The following is a 24,816-nucleotide window of genomic DNA, read 5'->3' as shown; positions in this document are numbered from 1 at the left end:
TCCCTCTGACCAACTTAGCTTTAGACAAACAAGAAACTCCACTAAAAAGCTATACTTCCAGATAAAAGAAACTACTACTGCCAATTACAACAAGCTAACCAAGAAAATCCACAAAAGTTCTGGGCAGGTATAAATACTCTCAAAGCCTGGCCACTCTGACACCCCGTGCCTCTTAGGCACTTCCCAAAACAACCCTAAACAAACTGCTGATGCCTTCAATACCTTCTTTTCTGAAACTGTCCAGTCTCTAACTAATCAACTAGCCCCCAATATCTCCTCTCAGCCCTCCTCCTCTAACTTCTATTCCCACTTTTCAACTGCAACCTGTACCCACATCACTTATCTGTTCTCTTCTCCACAAACTTAAAACCTCCTCTCCTTCTGCTGACCTTCTACTGGCTCAGTATCTAAAAATTGCAGCCAAACCATTACCCTATCCCATTTCCATTCTGATTAACAGAACCTTTGTTGAAGGCTACATTCATTCACTCTGGAAAGTTTCACATATCATTCCCCTGCATAAAGGTGGGATCTCAACAGAACTCTCAAACTACCGTCCCATAGTCTTACTCTGCCCCCTAGCTAAAATCATGGAAAAATGCATCCAAAAACAACTTAAACACCTGTTAAATTACAACTTACTAGCTGACTGTCAACATGGCTTCACGCCTTTCCACAGCACCACTTCAGCCCTCCTTTCCTTTACTGACTGCATCAACAAAAAACAGAATAATAATATACTTACCTCTTCTCTCTTTATTGACCTATCCAAAGCCTTCGATATGGTCAATCACCATATACTGTTAAACTTACTTAAAGCTTTTGCTCTCGACTCTTGTGCTATAAAGTTGTTCGAGTCATATCTTCATAACAGACAGTGCTCTGGCAAAACAACTTATCCATCCTCCTACACATTACTCTTGGAGTCCCCCAAGGCTCAATACTTGGCGCCCTTCTGTTTTCTATTTTTATTAATGATCTACATACCAGTATTTCCTCTGCAACCTGTATACAATATGCTGATGATTCTACTCTGATTTGTTCTGCCTCATCTCTCTCCGAAATGCACTCTATCACCCAACATACTTTCCAAAACGTTGAAACATAGTTCCTAAAACAATGCTTAATCTTAAACCCCAAGAAAACCAAACTGTTACTTTTCTCCCCCACTCATAAATCCTCACCACTCAACTTCTCTGTCTTGTCTAGTAATGGCACCAACATATCACCTGACCCTACCACCAGGCTCCTCAGAGTAGAGATGGACAACAACCTATGCTTTGATTCTCACATTAACAACACTATAAAATTAGTTAACAGAAAACTAGGCTCCCTGTTTAGAATTAAACCATTTTTTACACCACTTGCCAGAACTTCCATTGCCCATTCCCATCTGATTTCTACCCTCCTTTAAGCCTCCCCTATTTACACATATTTATCCAAAACTAACCTCACCAAACTGGCTGTCGTCTACAACAGTACTGCCAGATTTGCCTCTGGCTCCACCTTTAGAACTCACCACTGCTTAAACTTAAAACAATTGGGATGGCTTGAGCTGCAAAATCTGATCTTATTTCTCCAGCTCTCCTTAGCCCATAAAATCATCTACAAACCTACCAACACCCCTATACTTACTACCCTTATTACTCCTTATTGCAATCACAAAAGCCTACGTTCTTCTAACAAACTTTTTATATCAACCTGTAAATCCAACAACTTGGCAGGTGACTCCTTGTTCTCTAACTCAATAGGAAAAGCCTGGAATTCCATTCCTGCCAACCTCACTGCTATCTCCTCTCTTCCCAGTTTCAAATCCCAACTCAGAACTCACCTTATGACTCACTGGCTCTGCCCCTGTACTAACCTTGACTAGCTTACGATTTTGACTGCGGTGGTGGTGCTGCGGTAGTGTTGTCGCCTCACAGTAAGATGTTGTCCTGTTCGATTCTTAGCTAAAGCGTCTTGTGTGTGGAGACATGCGTGAATGGGCGTACCTTCGTTGGAGGTTGTACGTCAGGGCTGACAACTGGGTACGTAAAAATCTACTGCCAATCATTAGTGGACCGGAGTTCCGCTGTGGCGACCCCTAACCGGGAAAAGCCGAAAGATGCAACAACAACTCTCATTTATCGTGCATACATTCTGCTCCTAGTGCTCTCATTTATCGTACTTACATTCTGCTCCTAGTGCTCTCATTTATCGTACTTACATTCTGCTCCTAGTGCTCTCATTTATCGTACTTACATTCTGCTCCTAGTACTCATTTATCGTGCTTACATTCTACTCCTAGTACTCTCATTTATCGTGCTTACATTCTGCTCCTAGTGCTCTCATTCATCGTGCTTACATTCTGCTCCTAGTGCTCTCATTCATCGTGCTTACATTCTGCTCCTAGTGCTCTCATTCATCGTGCTTACATTCTACACCTAGCGCTCTCATTTATCGTGCTTACATTCTGCTCCTGGCGCTCTCATTTATCGTGCTTACATTCTGCTCCTGGCGCTCTCATTTATCGTGCTTACATTCTGCTCCCGGCGCTCTCATTTATCGTGCTTACATTCTGCTCCCGGCGCTCTCATTTATCGTGCTTACATTCTGCTCCCAGTGCTCTCATTTATCGTGCTTACATTCTGCTCCCGGTACTCCCATTTATCGTGCTTACATTCTGCTCCTAGCGCTCTCATTTATCGTACTTACATTCTGCTCCTAGCGCTCTCATTTATCGTACTTACATTCTGCTCCTAGCGCTCTCATTTATCGTACTTACATTCTGCTCCTAGCGCTCTCATTTATCGTACATACATTCTGCTCCTAGCGCTCTCATTTATCGTACATACATTCTGCTCCTAGCGCTCTTTTATCGTACTTACATTCTGCTCCTAGCGCTCTCATTTATCGTACTTACATTCTGCTCCCAGTGCTCTCATTTATCGTACTTACATTCTGCTCCCAGTGCTCTCATTTATCGTGCTTACATTCTGCTCCCAGTGCTCTCATTTATCGTGCTTACATTCTGCTCCCAGTGCTCTCATTTATCATGCTTACATTCTGTTCCTAGTCCTCTCATTTATCATGCATACATTCTGCTCCTAGTTCTCTCATTTATCATACTTACATTCTGCTCCGAGTGCTCTCATTCATCGTGCTTACATTCTGCTCCTAGTACTCTCATTTATCGTGCTTACATTCTGTTCCTAGTGCTCTCATTTATCGTACTTACATTCTGCTCCTAGTGCTCTCATTTATCGTACTTACATTCTGCTCCAGGTGCTCTCATTTATCGTACTTACATTCTGCTCCTGGCGCTCTCATTTATCCTGCATACATTCTGCTCCTGGCGCTCTCATTTATCGTACTTACATTCTGCTCCTGGCGCTCTCATTTATCGTGCTTACATTCTGCTCCTAGTGCTCTCATTTATCGTGCTTACATTCTGCTCCTAGTGCTCTCATTTATCGTGCTTACATTCTGCTCCTAGTGCTCTCATTTATCGTGCTTACATTCTGCTCCTAGTGCTCTCATTTATCGTGCTTATATTCTGCTCCTGGTGCTCTCATTTATCGTGCTTACATTCTGCTCCCAGTGCTCTCATTTATCGTGCTTACATTCTGCTCCCAGTGCTCTCATTTATCCTGCATATAAATCTTTACTAAAACTTACTTTTCTGCCATCATGCTCAATTTGAACACCCTCTATTTGTAATTAATTGCTTATTGTTGCCACTGTGAAAATATGCTAATGCTATTATTTTTCTCTGAGCTATATTTGCAACTCTGTTTATTAATGTTTATTAATATTTTCACTTGGAGATTTTCTGCCCGGTATTCTGCTGAAAATGGACATGTATCCAGTTGGACCAGCCCGGTTAACAAATGTAAAATAAAATAAAATTACTATTATGCAATAAGATGGCTATACTGAGTCACGTCTAAGGTTAACAACTGCAATATTGTAGCTAAACAGCTGCTATTCACTAGTCTCTATTTATTCTCTATCTTAACAGTGTAGGGGTTTGGTGGTGGGTATACTTATTTATCACTGGATAATGGGTAATGAATGTGTTTATGTAATGTGAACTACCTCTTGCATATCATGTGTGTTATTTTCTTTCTTATGTTATTCTTTGATACTGCTGTATCTATGTTATTTGGGGTTCATATAAGCACGAAAACTGAATCGCGCTAACACGTACTGAGCGACACGTAGAGAGCGAAAATTCACAATATCGAAGGTATGAATGGATACCGCCATAGGGAATTCTTCCCTTTGCTTCAATGGGGTGCGATCTCAGAGTTGGTATATTTAAGTAGGGGTGTGGGGGTGCAGGAGCGGCTTGCCCCCCTGCATACAACAGTTAGTTACAGTATTTATTTGTTGGTTTTGTCGTGTTTGGGATTCGATGTTTTGGGCTTTCGCCCTTTACGTGTCACTCAATATGTGTTTGCGTGATTCAGTTTACGTGCTTATAATATGAACCCGTTATTTGTACTGCACTTCTCTCATGAGCTGACATTTGTAATTTCGTTTAGGCTGCACTTGTGTGGTCCTAAATGACAAAGTTTCTCTGAGTCTTTGATAGTGGAATTCATAACTGGAATATCTCTAATTTTACCAAGAAAACCCAGAGTCTTTAAAATAACAGTTGGCTCCTGTTTGGCATATACTTCTCAGAAGTACAGGCAAGCACGGAAGGGCTGTGGCTGACTAAGTTTGCGGACTGCAAACTGGGTGCAGCCTCCGGCCGACATGGAGATCCTCCAGAAGGGCCTAAATGAGACTGAAGCATGGTGTCAAAGCCATGGTCTCAAGCTAAATGCAAAAAAATGCGTAGTAATCCCCTTTGGAAAAAACAGACTACCCGCAAACTACAACATAGGAGGTAATCCCCTGAAATCTGAAGAGGAAATCAGGGATCTAGGCACCCAAGTAGATAGTCAGCTTTCCTTTGATAACCATATTGCCAAAGTGGTTAGAAAATCCTTCTATGTGACCCATCTGATCACGAAAGGGTTTGCATCAAGATCTAAGGATGTAATGGTGCCCCTCTACTCTTCCCTCATAAGACCCATTATTGAGTACAATGCACCAATTGGAATGTACCTGGCTAGACATCTCCAGCAGCTGGTGAGACCACAAAGGTACCTAACCAAGAGGATTACTGGACTCAAACAGTTGTCCTATGCAGCACGATTGAAAAAGCTAAGACTGTTCTCTGTTGCATACCGCTTTCTCAGAGGCGATCTCTGTCTAACATAGAGAGCCATGTCCAACCCAGAATTGTTGAACATGCTCCATCTTAGCAAAACCAAATCTACTCGAGCTACATGCTCTAGGGATATAAACCTCAACACAACAATGAATAGAACATGCTGGAGGGATAGATTCCCTTCGCAGAGACTTCCCTTACTATGGAACAGGGTCCCAATCTACATACGACAGAGCCCCTCACTAGCACTCTTCAACAGGAACCTTGATGAGTGGATGGGTAACAGAAAGTTCACACCGGGGATCACACCAACAGCACTACTAGATAGGGGCCAAGGGTACTAGCTGCTAGTACAAGGGTCTAGGGAACTACTAAAGGGACGGTGAATACTGCACAACGTGGCTGGGCTAATATATGCCTTCAGGCAGATAGCCCAGTACCAACCTATGAACAGACTTGTTGGCCTCTGTCATTGGTTTTGTCAGGGTATCAAGGTATATTGATATTATCTCAGGTATATTGATATTATCTCAGGTATGGAACAACCACTTGCCACTATGGTCAGTAGGAGGATCAGAGATATTCCTATGGGGTTTTGGGATCCCAAAGAAGCTTGGTATTTTGGGGGTGGGGGTGAACAAAAAGTCAAAAAGCTTGGCATCTAATAAATAATAGTTGAAAAGGAATAAAAAACTCACCAAACCAACAACTATAACCTTTGCAATAAAAATAGAAACCCTATGAAAGTCAAATATGCAAAGGTATGGCTCCAGAATAAACAGCTGTAAAAAATCCAAGGCAGCAATAATATAAATCCAAATAATCAAAGGAACTTTATGTTAGCTCAGCTTTATTCGTCACCTGACGAAGCTACTTGTGAAAGCGCTTGTGTGAATAAAGCTGAGCTAACATCAAGCTCCTTTGAGTATTTGGATTTATATTATTGCTGCCTTGGATTTTTTACAACTGTTTATTCTGGAGCCATACCTTTGCATATTTGACTTTCATCTAATAAATCATCCTCATGTGGAATTCTTCAATGCTCTCTTAAATTACTATAAGCAATATTTACAGTGTTAAAATCACACTTATTGCAAAACCGGTTATTGTCAAGCATGACCTCAATATTGGAATTATAAGCAGCTGCATCTGTAATTAAGATGCCTCCGCCTTCACGATCCTGAGAGTCTTATCTTTGCTCAGATTTTTTAGAGCAGCCAGTTCCTCTTTGCTAATGCTCTACAACTTCTTCCTAGGTGGTTTACCGAGGCCCTTGTGGATATCAGTCTCACATTTGCTCTCATAAGCACTCGGGGTGGGGTGCATAGGAGGCAAAAGGCAATGTTTTTTTCCATTTTATACCACTGTCATTTCTATCAGTGTTGATTCCATTTTACACCGCTGTCATTTCTGTCAGTGTTGATTCCATTTTACACCGCTGTCATTTCTGTCAGTGTTGATTCCATTTTACACCGCTGTCATTTCTGTCAGTGTTGATTCCATTTTACACCGCTGTCATTTCTGTCAGTGTTGATTCCACTTTACACCGCTGTCATTTCTGTCAGTGTTGATTCCATTTTATACCGCTGTCATTTCTATCAGTGTTGATTCCATTTTATACCGCTGTCATTTCTATCAGTGTTGATTCCATTTTATACCACTGTCATTTCTGTCAGTGTTGATTCCATCCTTATCTTTGTCAAAGTGTTTTTCAATGAGATTCAATTTCCTCACATACAGTTTAACAATGGTCACTGTTTCCACCAAGTTGCTTCTGTTAAAAGGTATAAAAGTCAGACCCTTAACTAAGATTTCTTGCTACTGTGAGTCCGTGGTTTTGTCAAGTGGTTTCAGATCTTAATCCTGTTTTGTTGTTGGTTCTGGTGGGTCCCTTCTGTTGTGCTGATCTCTCCAAATCCCTCAGATCCCTGTATCCTGTCCAGCACCTATTCCTCTGTTGTTGGTGCCCATGTGGAGACCTCTGAGTCAGGGTGAAGGGCTGCTCCATTGTGCCCCTCCCTGTTGGAAGTCTGGTGGTTCTGGTTGGCGGATGTTTCCCTCATGTACTTTTGCCTCGTGTTGGTGCTGGGTGCAACTAAGTTGGGTCCATGTTCCTGGTGGCCCTGGTGAAAATTCTGCCTGGCTCCTTCTCTGATCAGCAGTGTATGTAGCCAGGCTCCCTTGTGTTCCAAAATCTTGCTTGGGGAGGTGGTTCGTGCTTCAGTGCCTACCAAAATGTTTCCCACTATTGTGTCTATGTGGGTACCTACTTCTCCTGTTTGAATAATTATGGATTTGTGGTTCCTCCTTGTCCCTCAAGTCCCTGTTGATTTTTTGCAATTTCTTCTCCTTAACTTTACTTTAGAAGGTGAGTCAAGGTTGTCCTCGCATAAATTCCCCAGGTTTAGGATGCTGCTGATAGTTGAATCCTTAATATGGATATAAAAAATTTTGTGAAAAGGATGACAGACAAGTGAAACAGGTTATCAGACTGGGTGGCAAAGAGCAAAACATCTGAATTTGACCATGGGATAGACAAACTAGGAAACAGAACAAGGTGTTTTAAACAAGGGTGAAGGGACAGTGGCACAGTACAAGGGATTTCAGTCAGGAAATCTAGATAGACTATTAACCCTCTGCCAAGAATAATATTTCTGATTCTGTATTTTTGGGAAGATGTCTACTCAGCCAATGTCAGAAGAACAAAAGACAAAAATTTAGTTTCATGTAAAATTTTAGGGAGTCAACATTTTACACCTACAAAATTCTTTTACACCCCTGTTACAAATCTCTATCTTGGGGGGGGGGGGGGGGGAAGCAAATGTCTGGAACTGGCTATTCAAAAATATTTGCATGCATACCAAGGTTTAGTATTCAGTATGCTATTTAAATCTCTTATAAGTAAGTGTGACTATACAACAGCACTTCAGCATGTGATAGACTTCATCTTCAAACTCTACAATGGTTTCAAGGAAATGAACATGTCCTGGCTTACCTGTTCAGATTCCTCATCGCTAATGTTTGTTCTACCCAACATAGTGGCTTTCACTGTAGACAGAATTTTCAGTTGTGTGCTGATTGTTGGAATACGTTCACACACCTGGAAAAAAATGGAAAGCGTTTTACTTAACTATTGTACAGATCATCACATACAAATTTTTTACTAACAAGTCTTTTGAAATATGTTTTTTCAACATACAAGAAATCTGGTCATAAACTGTGGAATTATTAAACTTAAACTGGTCTGGCAAAAATTTGTGTTTTATAAGAAAGACAGGACTTTTGTTTTTCTTAAAATATGCATTACTTTCAGATTGTTTCCAACCATTCCTGTAACTAGTTAGTCCAGATACAAATTTGCTGTAACCAGGACTGCTTGTATGCTTCTGAGCCCCCCCCCCCCCCCAAAGCCTTTCTGTGTTAAGAGGAGAAGCCTTCTAGCTTATCAGTGGGATTGGTAAGCACTAGGTAGTAGCCTATCTACCACAAGAGTGGTTTCTGGCCCAGAAATTGTAGTTTATTGGCCGTTTGGGAAGTTTTTCCATCTCTTTCAACTTTCTGGTTTAAAAGCCCGTGTTTGCACTTGTTTCCCACCTTTCCTGTAACTAGTCTAGTCCAGATACAGATTTGCTGCATCCAGGACAGTTTTGTAAGCTTCTGAGCCCCCCCAAGCCTTTCTGTGTTGGAGGGAAGCATTCTAGCTTATCAGTGGGAGTGATAAGCACTAGGTAGCCTATCTACCACAAGATCCAGGAACAGATTCTTAGTTTTAGCACTTGAATTTGCTTATTCATGCTCAGCACTTGTTCAGAACTTGTTAGCACTAAATAAGCTACAAATTACTACAGCACTCAACCTTCCTCTCTACCTAGAGGAAAACAGTTTTTGTACTTACTTTCCTCACTTGCTTAGAGAAAAACAGCTCTTATACTCACTTGTTTAGAGGAAAGTAATTTTTTATTCAGGCATGTCCAAGGGTCACCTCACAGTGTTCTCTCCTGTCTATCTGATGAATCTGGGCATCTTGGGGCAATGTAACAATTGCCTCAAGTACACAGACAACCCTCTCCTCCTACCACCCAACAACACAACCTGTGAGAGATGCACTTATCTAGCCAAACTGGAGGTAAAGCTCTCTCCAACCAAGACTGAAGTTGACATTCAAGAGGAGAAGGTAAACACTTGCACCACACTACACTCATCACATAGTACCACTAAACCTACACCACCAAAATCCACACATGGAAACACAAAAATATTTGTGGGGGCTCTCAATAATAATCTGCTCAAGCAACAGACACCTCCAAAGCAGGAACGCAAGCAACCTCCACCCCCAAATGACACATAGCCCACAGACTCAGTGTGCCACTCCACCACAGCCCACAAGGCAAAACAACGTACCGAACACACTAGTCATAGGTGACTCTATAGTCAGGCACACTGACGTCCCACTCACCAGGCTAAACAAGGAGAAGGTTACTGTCAGCTGCCTGTCAGATGACAGGATCCGCCACATAACCCACGCACTCAGGTCACTCCACAACAAGTACAAATATGACTCTGTCGTTGCCCATGTTGGCGTGAATGACCTGAGACGTACCTCCCTGGACTACATGAAGAGACATGGAAGAGCTCTCTGATCATGTAGCGCAGGCAGGTATGACCCTAGCCCTGACTAGCATCCTGCCATCACCCAGAATGATAAGGCAGTACAAGGACAAAATTATTGACTTCAACAATTGGCTAAGCTTCTGATGTCATTCTAAGGGGATCCAGTATCTGTCTGCCTGGGACAACATGGTTGATAGACCATGATGTTTTGCCAGAGATGGCCTGCACCTGTCACCCCTGGGATTCTGGATACTGGATAAGGCTCTTGCTGCCCCTATAGTGCCTTTTTTAGGCAAGGTTCAAATGACAAATTCACCACTGTAATAGGAACAGGCAAGCAAAAACTGAGGGTAATGCTACTCAATGCTAGAAGTCTAAATCTCAAAATGCACTCACTTGAGGCACTCCTTAAAATGGAGAACATTGATATCTGTGCAGTGACTGAGACCTGGTTCAAGGCTCCAGAGTGCACCCCTGCATTACCAGGCTATAACTCATACCACACTTTTCAGGCATCTAACCTGGACCGGAGCACCAAAGGTGGAGATGTGTCCATATTCATTAAGGATATCCACACCTCCAGGCTAGTTGCTCAGCATAATGCATCCGAGGTTATCCAAGTGCAACTAACGCTGGGAAAAACTGCAATCCAAATTGTAGCATGCTACAGATCCCCCACCATGCCACAGGATTCCCACTCCTCTTTTCTTGACAAATTCCTATTTTATGCCTCTCCAATATATACCAACCTAAGGCAATGCGATCTAAACAAGCTAAAGACCTGCTACAACAAAATTGCCAAATTCGCCTCAGGGGCATTCTACCATAGTCACCACTGTCTCTCACTTTTTGAACTGGGCTGGCTTGAACTCCCTCACCTCCGTCAGTGATATCAACTCTCACTCGCCCACAAACTAGTAAACCATCCACTAAATGTCCCATCCCTCCAGAATCTACTCCAACCCTATCACACCACCAGACCACTAAGATCCAGCAACAAAAATCACTTGCAGATGACTAAAGCGAATAACTCTGCTGGTGAAGCACTATTCTCTTGCACCATAGCCAACCACAATTACCTCTGTACCATCATGCACCCACTTCAAAACTTTACTAAAAGCACACATAAAAACATGCTGGCTATGCCCTTGCAACTCCCACTCTAATATCATCCACCCCATCCAACCACTACCTTTCTTTCCATTCCACTAACTACCTTGATTATAGCAAGCTCAGATGCTCATAAGCCTAGTACTTATTATAAAACAGAAACTTCTCATTGTAACATTTGTTAATGTCTGTTATGTACTTCACAGATAAAGATTCTAGTTGTCTACTGATGTACTATGTTCTTCATCTGTAAATATGTTGTAAGTAATTGCTATGTTAATTTGTTAATCGCTATGTAATCCAATGTAACTACTGTCTGTTTATTTTAACTGTGGAGCTTTTCTCCCCGGGCCTCCACTGAAAATGGACCTACGTCCAGTCGGACACTCCCGGTCAACAAATTTAAATAAATAAATAAATAGATATACTGGAAAATATTAGGGTTCAATCAAACACCCTAATGGGCAATTTCAACTACCCCACCATTAACTGGGAAAACTATTCCTGTACCAATTCCTTCGCTCAACACTTTCTGGAATTCATAAATTCTAATTTCCTGGATCAACTTATCTACACCCTCACCAGAGGCAACAATACCCTAGATCTGGTCATTATCAACATGAGTGACTGGTGTTACACACCCGAAGTCAACACCTCGTTGGTCAGATCCCCCCATAAGCTAATCACCCTACATATCCACATCCTGCCCCCACCCCCCATTAAGGAAATCACAGTAAAAAAATTCTCCAAAGCCAACTTCATGCTTCTTAAGACAGAAGTGGCGAACTTCATGACACCCATGCGAATGGACAATACAGTTACGACTGCTGAATCCTACAAAGATGCACTCTATAAGCACTTACACAAGTGCATGGATCCCAAACAGAACCAAGACGCTATCCTCCAAAATAAGGAAGCCAATCTGGTGGTCCCCTGCCATAAACTCTACAACAGAAGGAAGAAACTGTTGCAAAAGAGAGTAAAATCCCATGAGTGGAGGAGTTCCCTGGTCAGACTCAGTAAGAAGCTGAGATCCCTTATAAGATCCTCCAAAGCTAGCTACAAAAACAAAATCACCACTGATTCTAGGGACAACCACAAAGCATTCTATAGCTATGTCAAGAATCTCAATGGCAACACCCAGATCTGCTCTGAATTACATCACAACGGCATGAAAATTACAGAGCCAACTGATATTGCCAACATCCTGGCAGATAGGTTCAGTGCTAACTTTACCCCCCCTCTCACCCCCTAAAGGGGCCATAACTATACAGGAAGAATGCAGAGTCCCTGTAATAACTACACAGGTAAAATCTGCACTCTCTAAAGCCAAAAACACAGCATCCATGGGAATCGACAACATCCCAGGCTGCATTTTACATGAACTTCAGAATGAAGTGGCTCCCCCACCTAAGCACCATGTTCAATCATAGCCTCACATCAGACTTTGTGCCAACTGAATGGCACACGGCAACAGTTAACCCACTCCACAAAGGGGGGCCACCACTGATCCCGGTAACTATCACCCTATTAGCCTGACGAGCCTGGTCTGTAAGGCCATGGAACATATTATCATGGAACGCATAAACAAAGACATTGGTAACCTCCAAACTCTGGACCCCACCCAGTTCGGGTTTGTGAAAGGCAGATCATGCCTCCTGAACCTGATTGACGACTTTGAGGCAGTCACCAAAGCTGTAGATGAGGGTAAAGTGGTTCACACAGCCTATCTTGACCTTGCCAAGGCTTTCGACACCATCCCCCATTCTGGAATTATAGCTAAACTCACTAAACTAGGTATAAATCCCTACATCATAAGATGGGTTGCCAATTGGCTCACTGACAGAACCCACACTGTAAAAGTTGCAAAATCCAAATCTGACTTCAAACCAGTGACAAGTGGAGTACCACAGGGGTGAGTCCTGGAACCTCTCCTGTTTGGTATCTACTTCTCTGAAGTACACGCTGACACAGAAGGCCCTTTGGCTAACGACGTTCGCAGATGACTGCAAACTAGGAGCCATAGCAGAGTCCCCAAATGATGTGGACATCCTACAGAAGGGCCTCACTGAGACAGATGCCTGGTGTCAGAACCATGGCCTCAAGTTCAAAGCCAAAAATTGCATTGTCATCCCCTTTGGTAAAAACTCTGTACCCATGAACAACCACATAGGCGTCAGTCTACTTAATGCTGAATGTGTGATAGGAGACCCAAATGGACAGTAGTCTCTCCTTTGATGATCACATCGCCAGAGTAGTCAGGGAATCCTTCTACGTAGCACAAATCATCACAAAAGGGTTCTCATCTAGGGAAAAAAGAGGTCATTGTTCCCCTCTACTCGACACTCAATAGACCCATTATAGAGTACAATGCCCCTTTTGGAATGTACCTCAAGACATCTGCAGCAGCTGGAAAGGTCACAGAAGTACCTCACAAAGAGGATTACTGGCCTCAAAACAGATGCCCTACACTGACCGGCTCAAAAAACTCCAGCTTTACTCCGTAGCATATCGCCTACTCCAAGGTGATCTCTGCCCAACATATAAAGCTATGTCAAACCCAGAGCTGTTGGATATGCTACACCTAAAGAAACCCAATCCCTCCGAGCTACACACTCTAGGGACCTAAACCTTGTCACCACAATAAACAAACAGGACATGCTGGAGGGATAGATTCCTGTCCCAGAGACTTCCCTTACTCTGAAACAAGCTACCCATCTATGTCAAGCAAAGTTCCTCATTAGCACTCTTCAAGAAAAATCTTGATACGTGGATGGGACATAGGAAATACACCCCGGGGATCACTTCTGTGTCTCTGCTCGACAGGGGCACAGGAAAATAACTTTCTTGGGTGGCGTAAGCCAGGGAACCTTGTTGGCTAGGCTTACTTAAGCCCTTGGGCCGATAGCCTAGTACCTACCTATGAAGCTATGTGAGGTGTTTATGTTTATGTGGAAAACAAAAATCCCTCAGATGCCGCCACGGGTCCTGCTTAGATTTGAAAAACTTCAAAAGCTTAATAGCAACATTCTGGAAAAATGTACAGGACTTCAGCAAACTTTCTTTTTTTGTTCAATGCAAAAACCACTCAACTCCCACCTTAACAAACATTAAAAAAGCAGCTGCACTATGTGCAGGGCAAAAGAACATTCAGAATGAGATGGAACAAGGAAATTCTGCACTTTGAGAAGGCTGAGGAAGAAAACTGCATCACTGGTTAAAAATGTGGACACTTCAAACAAGGTTAATACTAGGATAACGGGACTTGGATATAATCTCTTATTAAAACATTGCTCTACTCTTAGAGACAGAAATAATTAGCACAGTGAGCCAAACACAAAACAGAAAGAGGGCAGACTGCACCCAGGCAGGTATTACATTGTAAAAGAATGCAAAAAATAATTTATTCTACAAAGGAGAATTTGTTTCCTAGCGTACATGTTGCAGAAAAACAATATTTGATGAAACAATTACAATAAATCTGTCCAATAATTAGCTTCACAGCCACATCCAACCCCCCCCCAAAACCCATTCTATGCAGACCTGCACTCAATCTAGAAAAATATAAAAAGATTGTAGTTTTGGCCCGCTACCAGCTGTCTGTTACTGCTATAGCCTTCTGAACTATTCTGCAATTAAATGACAAGTTAAACTGTTATTCAGTGGGCCAGGCACAGCTCATTTTTTTTTCTGAAAGACTGGTACAGTGCAGAACTAGATGTGATATTTATAACTCTGAGGTCTTTTCTCAGCCCTGTCCATGTCCTGATGAAGGACTGCGCCCAGTAAGCCACATGCCATAGCATGACATCTCAGCAAGTGTTGCTGTACTGCTGGTGATACTGTTTTGGAAAGATCCCTGCATCTACCAAGGGGATATCTATCCAGTGGGCAGTGCTTGGGCCAAGTAATGCATTCCATCAACACTGGGTTGTTACCAAAGGGTTCGGAACTGAACCCTGGAGCTATGAGGCGAAAATAATCTATTAGAACAACTGATGATACGGAGAAAACAAGTCTTGGTATCTAATTCTGTACTATCTGAGATGGAGAACAGGGCTGAACCTTGCAACCATGAGATAGGTGCTATATCCCAATAGCCATCAGACCACAACGACAACACTAAATTTGTGCAAATGCTGCCATTCTGCCACATGCAGGCACTTGTCCAAATCTAAACATGCGGCACAAATGGGCTGTACTTATAAATGGTGTACAAAGTATCATCTGTTATACACGTAAGACTACTGTTAGTTTGTGTCTGATTGCTTTTCCATAGCTCACATGAATGTTATTTCACTTCTCTTTTTTGGTAATGTTCCTACAGATGTCTACATCTACACCGATCAGTATGGTAAGAAAGACCAATACTGAAAGATAAGTCTTCTTTTTTATCTTCTTTTTTTAAGAAAATTGTTATTAATTTTACATATTTACAAAAGGATATGTCTTCTAACATTCAAAGGTTAGTACTAGGCCTTCGGCCCTAGGGGCTGTACAAGCCTAGCCATAACAATTCCCTGGCTATTTTATTTATTTTTTTATTTATTTAACATTTGTTGACTGGGAATGTCCAGCTAGGTTCCACAGAGCCTGTTTTCAGCGGAGGCCCGGGGAGAAACGCTCCAGATGCATGTCTTTGGAATGTGGGAGGAAACCGGAGTACCCGGAGGAAACCCACGCGAACACAGTGAGAACATGCAAACTCCACACAGAAGGCACCCCAGCCGAGAATCGAACCAGAGAACCTCTTGCTGTGAGGCGACAACGTTAACCGCTGCACCACTGTGCCGCCCACAATATTTACTTCCCTGGATCCCTGTTTAGCAGGGCGACTGACGTGATCCCCGGGGTAAACTTCCCATCTCCAATCCAGTCGTCAAGGTGGAAGCAGGACTATTCGAACCCGGATAGTTCGCCCCCAGTGCATTTCTATGTAATATCATGTATACATTTATAGTATATGTGATTTTTTAGTGGACAGTTCAACCCTGGCCTATTTGACCTCAAATATATTGTAAGTACTTTATCATTAAGTTATTAATTAATCAATTATTCAATAATAACTGTTAATTTTTCATTGTAAATATATTTTTATTACTCTTTTATTTAATTATTACATTGGTTAGTATAAATATAACATTTAAATCTTTAACATATAACTGGTGTTATGTTTTAACATATGACTACTGTTACTTTATAACACACTTTATAACATGTTTTCCATCAATTAAATATATATATTTTTATTTTATATTATCTCCACGAATAGGCTTGGTGCACAAGGAACAGCACAGTACCAGAAAGATTTGTCCAACAGCTTTATTCGTAATCCACTCCACAAGCATAAGCACAAGCTGTGCTATGTACTGCAACAAAACACAATACACACAAGGTCCACAAGGTTGAGCGCTTTCATCTGCGAAGCAGATTTCATCAGAACCCAGAAGCTCACAAACAGAGTTCTTAAATGTCCAATTAGGCGCCAAAATGGTGAATTGGTTAATTGAATTCAATTGAATTCACTCAATTTTTGCATCCTTGCAGGGTTTTTGTGCCTCAAAGCATACATACATACATACATAAAATATATAATATATAATAATAATTATTAAAACGTAGCAGAACTAATTGCTGTAAAGCTTGTTCAGAATAATGATTAACTAAACATTGTGGTGATATAGTACAACTAATGTTTAAATATATCAAAATAAATATATCTAATGTTTCTAATCTAAAAAGTATAAATGTATGTGTAAATATATATTACTTTATACATATATTGAAGATGAAAAAGGGTAGGATATCTACGGATGTTCTATGTTTAGTGAGTGCATAGGTGTCCTAGTTTCTAATGAATATAACTTATAATGTACAATATAAAATACATAATGTAAAATACATGTTTATGTGAAATGTAAGGTAAAATTGAAAGAGACATTTCGGCCTACAAACAGCAGAAGGCATATGTGTGGCCTCAGTATAAGAGCCATGTGAGTAGATTCAATCAAGGACGGGAGACATTTAGAAGGGAAAGAAACGACACATGGAGATTAGAGAGTGAACAAAATTTTCAGGGGGGACGATTTCACCCAGCTCCCAAAAAGTTCAGGACAAGATACTAACTTCTGGTACCCATGTGGGGCTAGATAGAGTGGATTCTAGTGAACCATTACCCCATTCCATCGATCCACATGATATCCATCACAATTCTGCCTGTCCCACCATCCTTCAAGGCCAATCTGTGGTCACTCACACGTATAAAGGCCTGCAGGTGTACAATTACACTGATTATGTCATTACAGAAGATTTCTGTTCCTTATTCTGTAAGGGCATGAAGTTTATCCCCGTAACCAAATTCAACATTTTCGATACTATAAAGGAGATCAAACTTCTTTCAAGGAGAATGAACTTGGCCTTTCACTTCAAGGACAACAATCATGAAGACACTACGGCACAACATGATGAAGGTCATCAGTCCAGACTCAAAAGAAAGAGCACTTATGTTCCAGGATATAACCCTATGGTTGCTCAATATGAAAAGATGGTAGCAAGTGATATATATTGGCATTCCAATTACATCAGGAAGCACGAATCCCTATCATCTGACCACACTTTGGACAATCTTTCAGTAGCGGAAAGAGAGTGCTTGAACACTGTCATAGGCAACAAAGATCTAAGGATCATGAAACCGGACAAAGGTGGAGGGATTGTGTTGTTTAACACTGTTGACTATCATCAGGAAATTTTGAACATTCTACATGAATCTGGAAACTATGAACAAGTGTCTCTCAACCAGGTCAACATAGGTTACCAACACATTGACCTAGCTATTGAAGCCTTCCTATTGGATAATAGGATTACCAATGACACTTATGAGTTCATGAGAAATGAATTTCCCAAGATGGCCACTATCATAGGGATTCCGAAGATACACAAGAATGTCAACCGACCCCCCTTTAGACCCATCATTTCCGGTTCCAAGTCCAAAACCTATAATATTGGAGTGACCATTGATTCTTGGACCAAGCAAGTATACCATAATGCTGAACATCTCATTAAAGATTCCTGGAGTTTTTTGAGTAGGCTCACTCCTTTGATTTGGCATCAAGGCCAAACTTTTATAACCATTGACGTCATCGACCTTTTCTCCTGTATCCCCAAGGAGAAAGGCCTAGATCTCTTTTTTGATGGTTTAAAGAGATATTCTGGGTTGAGTTTTGAGAAAATCAATCTGTTGGTCGACATGATGAGGTTGGTCCTCGAATACAACTATCTGAAATTTCAAGGGGAATTATTCAGACAAAGTAGAGGAGTTGCTATGGGGGCCTCATGTGCCCCGATCTTCGCTAATGTAGTAATGCTTGAATGGGAATCCCTGTTTGTTTTCCCAAGCATTTATTACAAGTACGTCTCTTATTACAGCAGATATTTGGACGACCTTTTTGTCTTATGGACAGGACCAGCCAGTTTAATACCTGAATTCATTGACTATTTAAATAATACAACCCAATTTTTAAAATTTACTTACAATGTGGAGTCTCAGGGTATAGCCTATTTGGACACATATATATCCACCACGGAGAGTGGATTTCAATCCCAAATATTTAGGAAAAAAACATTCTCGAATGACTACCTGTATTACAACAGTTGTCACCCTCCACATATATTTAAAAATATTTTTAGAGGTCAGTGCATTCGAGCTGCACGTATGAGCTCGACTAGGGAGGTTATGGAGAGAGAACTCAATATGATATCTGAAATGTTTTACAATAGGGGATATCCTAAAAATTTAATAAAACCTATACGAACTTATATTATGAAGGAATGGGGGAATAAATACCCACCCTTATTAGGCAAACCCTTCACTTCACAGGAAAAGAATAGAGTCCAAGAAGGATGTTTTTGTGTCCTCACTTATAGTCCGTATGTTAATACCCTCAAGGAGATACTCTTAAAACACTGGAACCTTTTCAGAATATCAGATGATTCTATCAGTGTCGTGGGGAATGCCCCTAAATTTGTGTACAAAACTTCTTGTAATATCAAAAGGTTGTTGGAAAAGACACAGGTGATACATAGGGAGGACAAAATGTATGGACCCACCACGAAATGTGGGTCTTGCAAGCAGTGCAGATTAATCAACACTATCAAGGTAGTGAAATTAAATAACATCATGCATACTAGCCTGCACAGCAAAGGTGGCAACTGCAATACATCCAGACTAGTATATGTGGCCACCTGTGAGAGATGTGATGCATTTTATATAGGTAAAACAGAAAGGAGATTTAAGACTCGCATCTACGAACATACATATAGGATAAGGAAGAAGGACCCCAACAATGCACTTAGTAGGCACATTATAGACAGGGGTTGCGAGCATTCCTTTTTGTTTAGCATCATTGACCACATTGACACAACAACAGCATGGGGAAATTGGAAAGGTCATTTATCTCTCCTAGAAAGCAAATGGCAAATGATTTGTGATGCAACAACCAAACCTGGCCTTAATGACCACATAAGTATAAAACCTTTCCTCATTCTTGACAGTTAATATAGTTAATATAGTTATTTTACAATTTGCACTTTATATTCACATTTATTAATCAAATTCTTCCACCAATCATGTTTTATTTTACATGTAGAATTGTATACATCATTATGTATTAATTATTATTTATTATTTATTATTTTTTATTTTTATTTACATGTCACAAATTGACTAGTCTTGTAGTAGAGGAAGATTTTGCGATATATATTCATTTATTATGATATATTCTTCGATGATGATGTTTTTATAACAATACTTGACTTATCAATTGCACCACTGTTTTGTCACCTTAATATTCCGACCTATGCACAGATTTATTTTTGTAGGGGGCCACAACTCTAGGCTTGATAGTCTTGTGAGTACTTTTTAGTACATCTATTACATTTCACATAAACATGTATTTTACATTATGTATTTTATATTGTACATTATAAGTTATATTCATTAGAAACTAGGACACCTATGCACTCACTAAACATAGAACATCCGTAGATATCCTACCCTTTTTCATCTTCAATATATGTATAAAGTAATATATATTTACACATACATTTATACTTTTTAGATTAGAAACATTAGATATATTTATTTTGATATATTTAAACATTAGTTGTACTATATCACCACAATGTTTAGTTAATCATTATTCTGAACAAGCTTTACAGCAATTAGTTCTGCTACGTTTTAATAATTATTATTATATATTTTATGTATGTATGTATGTATGCTTTGAGGCACAAAAACCCTGCAAGGATGCAAAAATTGAGTGAATTCAATTGAATTCAATTAACCAATTCACCATTTTGGCGCCTAATTGGACATTTAAGAACTCTGTTTGTGAGCTTCTGGGTTCTGATGAAATCTGCTTCGCAGATGAAAGCGCTCAACCTTGTGGACCTTGTGTGTATTGTGTTTTGTTGCAGTACATAGCACAGCTTGTGCTTATGCTTGTGGAGTGGATTACGAATAAAGCTGTTGGACAAATCTTTCTGGTACTGTGCTGTTCCTTGTGCACCAAGCCTATTCGTGGAGTTATTAGTTGGTTTTCATTTTCTTTTCGTTCTTGTTTATTTTATATTATGTTGATATGTTAACTAATCTATTACCTACTATGAATAATTTCTTTGAAATTAAATGAAATCAGTTTTTTTATTCAGGTTAATATGCCTTCTTCATCGTGAACATTTATACTACCACCAAAGCTCAAGCAGCAACATGCAGTTTTCACCATTTCCCACTGTCTACCATCAAAGCACATCAGAACCTCAGGAAAGTGGATATGGATGTATGAGTAACTGCAAACACTCTTGATTTCCAGGAACACTGATGGTGTGTATTGCTGCAGAGTGCAAAGACAAGCATACACACAATACAGTCTAATCCATCTACAGTGCACAAACATTCCTAAGTAAAACATTGTTTTTAAGGACTCAAGAATTTATTTGTAAAAAGTATCAACAAGTAGTTCAAAGCTTAGAAGTGCAATTCTAGGGCCAAACATCCATTTCACGATCACAACGCTCAGTGCCTCTACAACTTACACCCGCAGCCCATTAACTTCAGCAGGGAACCAAACAGAACATCACAGCAGACATCTGTCAAAATGACTGCCCATTACCTTTTCATTTTTAAATATAATTTATTTTTAATCCTTACTTGTTGTTTTATCACAAATTTTCTTTATTTTTATGTAATAATGACATTATCATTATACGGAAATGCCAGACTAGTTAATGCAGTGAACTTCCGGATTAGTCAGCAAACTTTTTTTTGTCACTTACTGTTTTTGTATATATAATTAAAGTTCCAATTTGCAGTTAGTTTAAATTAAGTGTAGCCGAAGTACATAAACAGAAAATAAATACTTTCTAAAACAATTTTAAGAATGTTTAGACAGGTCTTTCATATCTATTTTTGCTTTGACGTGCTTCGGCTTCACTTGCGTTACATTTTTTACTGGGGTCCAACCATCCTGTACCCAAACAAGGTTCCTTTCGAAGAGGGCCAAGGAGGACCTGTGGAATATTTCATCATTTAACACCATGTGTAAGAGGATTACACAAAGCATGATAACATCACAAAAAAGCCATTACCTGTCTGCTGTGTTACCTTGAGCAAATCACCTAACCAGACACTGCAGCTGGATCACTGCTGAAGAGACTCTCTCTAGTAAGCCTACCTGATAACACGTGGGTATTAACACGTGGGTATTACACCTACAGATAGTTCACAGTGGACCTATGAATTTAACAGCTAAGAAATCAAGTGTCAACATTCAGCAGTCTTTAAACAAATTTAACAAGAAGAGTTTTGAATAAGCAGCCAGATTTAGTAATTTGATAGTGGAAGTGACAACTATGACACATGAAGCATTTTTAGATAGGTATTTTGTCAAAGATGGTTCTGTGATAATTATAGATTGGGAGGGTGGCCTAATGGTTAAGGTGTTTGCCTTGCAAGCACAAGGTGCAGGGTTCGAGTCTCACAAGGGATAATTGGCTAAGCTTAAATGGCTCACAAGGGCACTTAGCTTAGTACTAATCTATGAACCTAGATATGGCTTAATTCCAGATAAAAAAATGGGCACAACAAAAGACAGAGATGGGAACGACTTGGCAAAAGATACTAAGAAAAAGTGGTAGGAGTATGCTGGACAACAATATGAAAAGGAACCTAACATCTCAAATACATACAATGGTATGAAAGATAAAAATTGTAAGAGTAGAGAAAACTCTCTTAAAAACTTTATTTTATTGCAAAGGCACTTATTTAAGAGCTTTTGTCACTGCAAGATATTGCATCAGACCAAACAGCCATACTAACATTGGACATTATGTGGCAGCCATACTAAAACTGCATGCCATATAGTAAAGGTTAGTCACCAATAATGAAAATCAAATGATCTCATTGGTTCCTACATTATCATATGGACCAAAAAAGAAAAATGAATTGGTTCTTGTTAATCAGGATTTAAAAAAATAAGAAGTTATGTACCTACCATAACGTTCCATGTTAGTTGTCTTCTCTCGCCTTCTTTCTTGCTTGATGGGTTCGGAGCCGATCCCTCGGCTCCGACTCGGCACTTGCTTTAGCTCGAGAACTCCTTTTACCAGCTCGAGGCAGCCCCATATCCCATGATGCAAGGCAGGAAGTACCCAGATCTCGTTTGTTGACAAAAGGGCAATAACACCAAGCATAAAATACTTCCCAAAGGAAGAAGAAACTTACAGATGGAAAAAGGACCAGGTTTGAATGGTCTTTAGCATAATAGTTTCTTATACAAGGTCTGTCCAGGCCAGGGGAAGGAGGGAGGGTCGAAGAAAGAAGGCGAGAGAAGACAACTAACATGGAACGTTATGGTAGGTACATAACTTCTTAATGTTAAGTTGTCAATCTCGCCTTCATTCTTGCTTGATAGGACCGCGTCCTAGCACCTCTATCCTGGGTGGCTCAATGGAACAAACTCTTGAGGACTGTAGAGCCAAAACTGGCTCTGTCCCTGGAGGCCAAGTCCAATTTGTAATGGGAAACAAAAGTGTGAGGAGTGGCCCAAGTGGCCGCTGCACAAATAGTGTCCAAAGGCAGTCTAGCTTGAAAAGCTGTAGAAGTAGCTAAACTCCTAGTTGAATGTGCTTTAGGTTTTGAGCACAGCTGTTTTCCCCTGAACGTATAAATTTCAGTGATGACCGAAGAAAGCCATCTGGACAAAGTCACTTTAGAAACAGGTAGGCCTTTTTTATTATCCGCATAGGAAACAAAAAGTTGATCAGATTTTCTAAATTTTTTGTTCTGTCCAAATAATATCTCAGGTGGCGGTGGGCGTCAAGATAATGTAGCTTTTGTTCAGCTCTATCTGAATAGTTAGGAAAAAATACGGGGAGATCAATGGATTGATTCAGATTGTTTTTTGAAGCGACCTTAGGTAAAAAGGATGGATTAGTTCTCAAGGATACTCTGTCTTTGTGAAAAATCAAATAGGGGGGTCGAACTGAAAGAGCATGAAGTTCAGACACCCTCCTGGCAGATGTAATAGCCACTAGGAATAAAGTTTTCCAAGAAAGATATTTCAGGGAACAAGAAACAGCTGGCTCGAAGGGATGAAGAATCAAGGATGTCAGCACTAAATTTAGATCCCACTGAGGAGGAGGATTCCTGATTGGAGGCTTTAGTAGGAAAATTCCTTTCAAGAAGGCCCTGCAGAGCCTATGGGACATAATATTATGATCTGCTATCCCGACATGAAAATTAGAAATAGCAGCCAACTGAACTCTGACTGTTGAAGAAGAGGAGCCTGCATGAAAAATCTCTGCTAAGAAGTCCAGAACTGCCTGAACAGGGGCAGTAAAAGGATCAATATTTTGGGCCTTAGCCCAATAAGAGAAACGTTCCATTTGCTTGTGTAAATCCTCCTGGTAGAGGATTTTAGTGAAGCTACTATGATGTCTCTAACTGGGTTAGAGATCAAAGGAAGCCTGGCTAAGGAAGGAAGTGGAGCAACCATGCTGTGAGGTTGAGAGAATGGATTGACCGGTGCAGCTGACCGGATTGGTGAATCAGTAGATCTGGCACTGGGTCCAGATGCCACGGCTGCACCAAAAGGTGACGATGGAGGAACGGGAACCAAACTTGTCGAGGCCAGTAAGGGGCAATGAGAATCAATTTGGCTCTCAAAACGGTAGCTTTCTGGATCACCTGAGGGATCAGAGGAAATGGAGGCAAGGCATAAAGAAGTCCCTGGGGCCAATCCTGGGTCAGAGCGTCTCTGGGGATGGCCTGATAGAGGGAAGAGGCTGAAGAAGTCTGGACATTTGCTGTTTTGGGGAGTAGCAAAAAGATCGCAACATGGACGACCCCATTCCAGAAAAATCTCTTCCGCTATGGATTGCTTGAGAGACCACTCGTGAGGCATGAGAATAGCTCTGCTCAATCTGTCCGCTATAATGTTGGTTTTCCCAGGGATATGCGTTGCTACCAGAAACCGATGAGAGGAGATCGCCCATTGCCATAGTCTGAGCGCTTCTCGACACAAGGGGTAGGACTTGGTTCCGCCCTGTTTGTTGATATACCAAACTACAGACATGTTGTCTGTGAGGACTGCAATTGTCCCTACGGGAAGAAAGTCGTTGAGGGCTTGCAACGTTAAAAGCACTGCTCTCATCTCCAGGACATTTATGTGCAGATGGTACTCGAACGGTTGCCACGTCCCATGAACCATCCTGCCCTGATAATGACCCCCCCACACGATCAGGGAGGCATCCGTGGTGACAGTGGCTATCGGGGACGGAGGTACAAAGCACCTGCCTTGGTGAACCTGAGAGGATGTGATCCACCAAGCAAG

General features: G+C 40.8%; 1 protein-coding gene across 1 annotated transcript in view; it reads right to left on the bottom strand.

Annotated features, from left to right (window-relative positions):
- VCL (vinculin) overlaps positions 1-24,816 on the bottom strand; it is a 1,795,541-nt gene that overhangs the window by 39,589 nt on the left and 1,731,136 nt on the right. The window contains exon 24 of the mRNA XM_044055664.1: positions 8,202-8,306. Coding sequence (XP_043911599.1) covers positions 8,202-8,306 — 105 coding nt within the window. The remainder of the gene's footprint in view (positions 1-8,201; positions 8,307-24,816) is intronic.

This window comes from Protopterus annectens, chromosome 14.part0 (assembly GCF_019279795.1).
Source record: "Protopterus annectens isolate FY-2018-M chromosome 14.part0, PAN1.0, whole genome shotgun sequence".
Classification (NCBI taxonomy): domain Eukaryota; kingdom Metazoa; phylum Chordata; order Ceratodontiformes; family Protopteridae; genus Protopterus; species Protopterus annectens.
The sequence above is the reverse complement of the archived record's forward strand: the minus strand, read 5'-3'. Positions and strand labels throughout refer to the sequence as shown.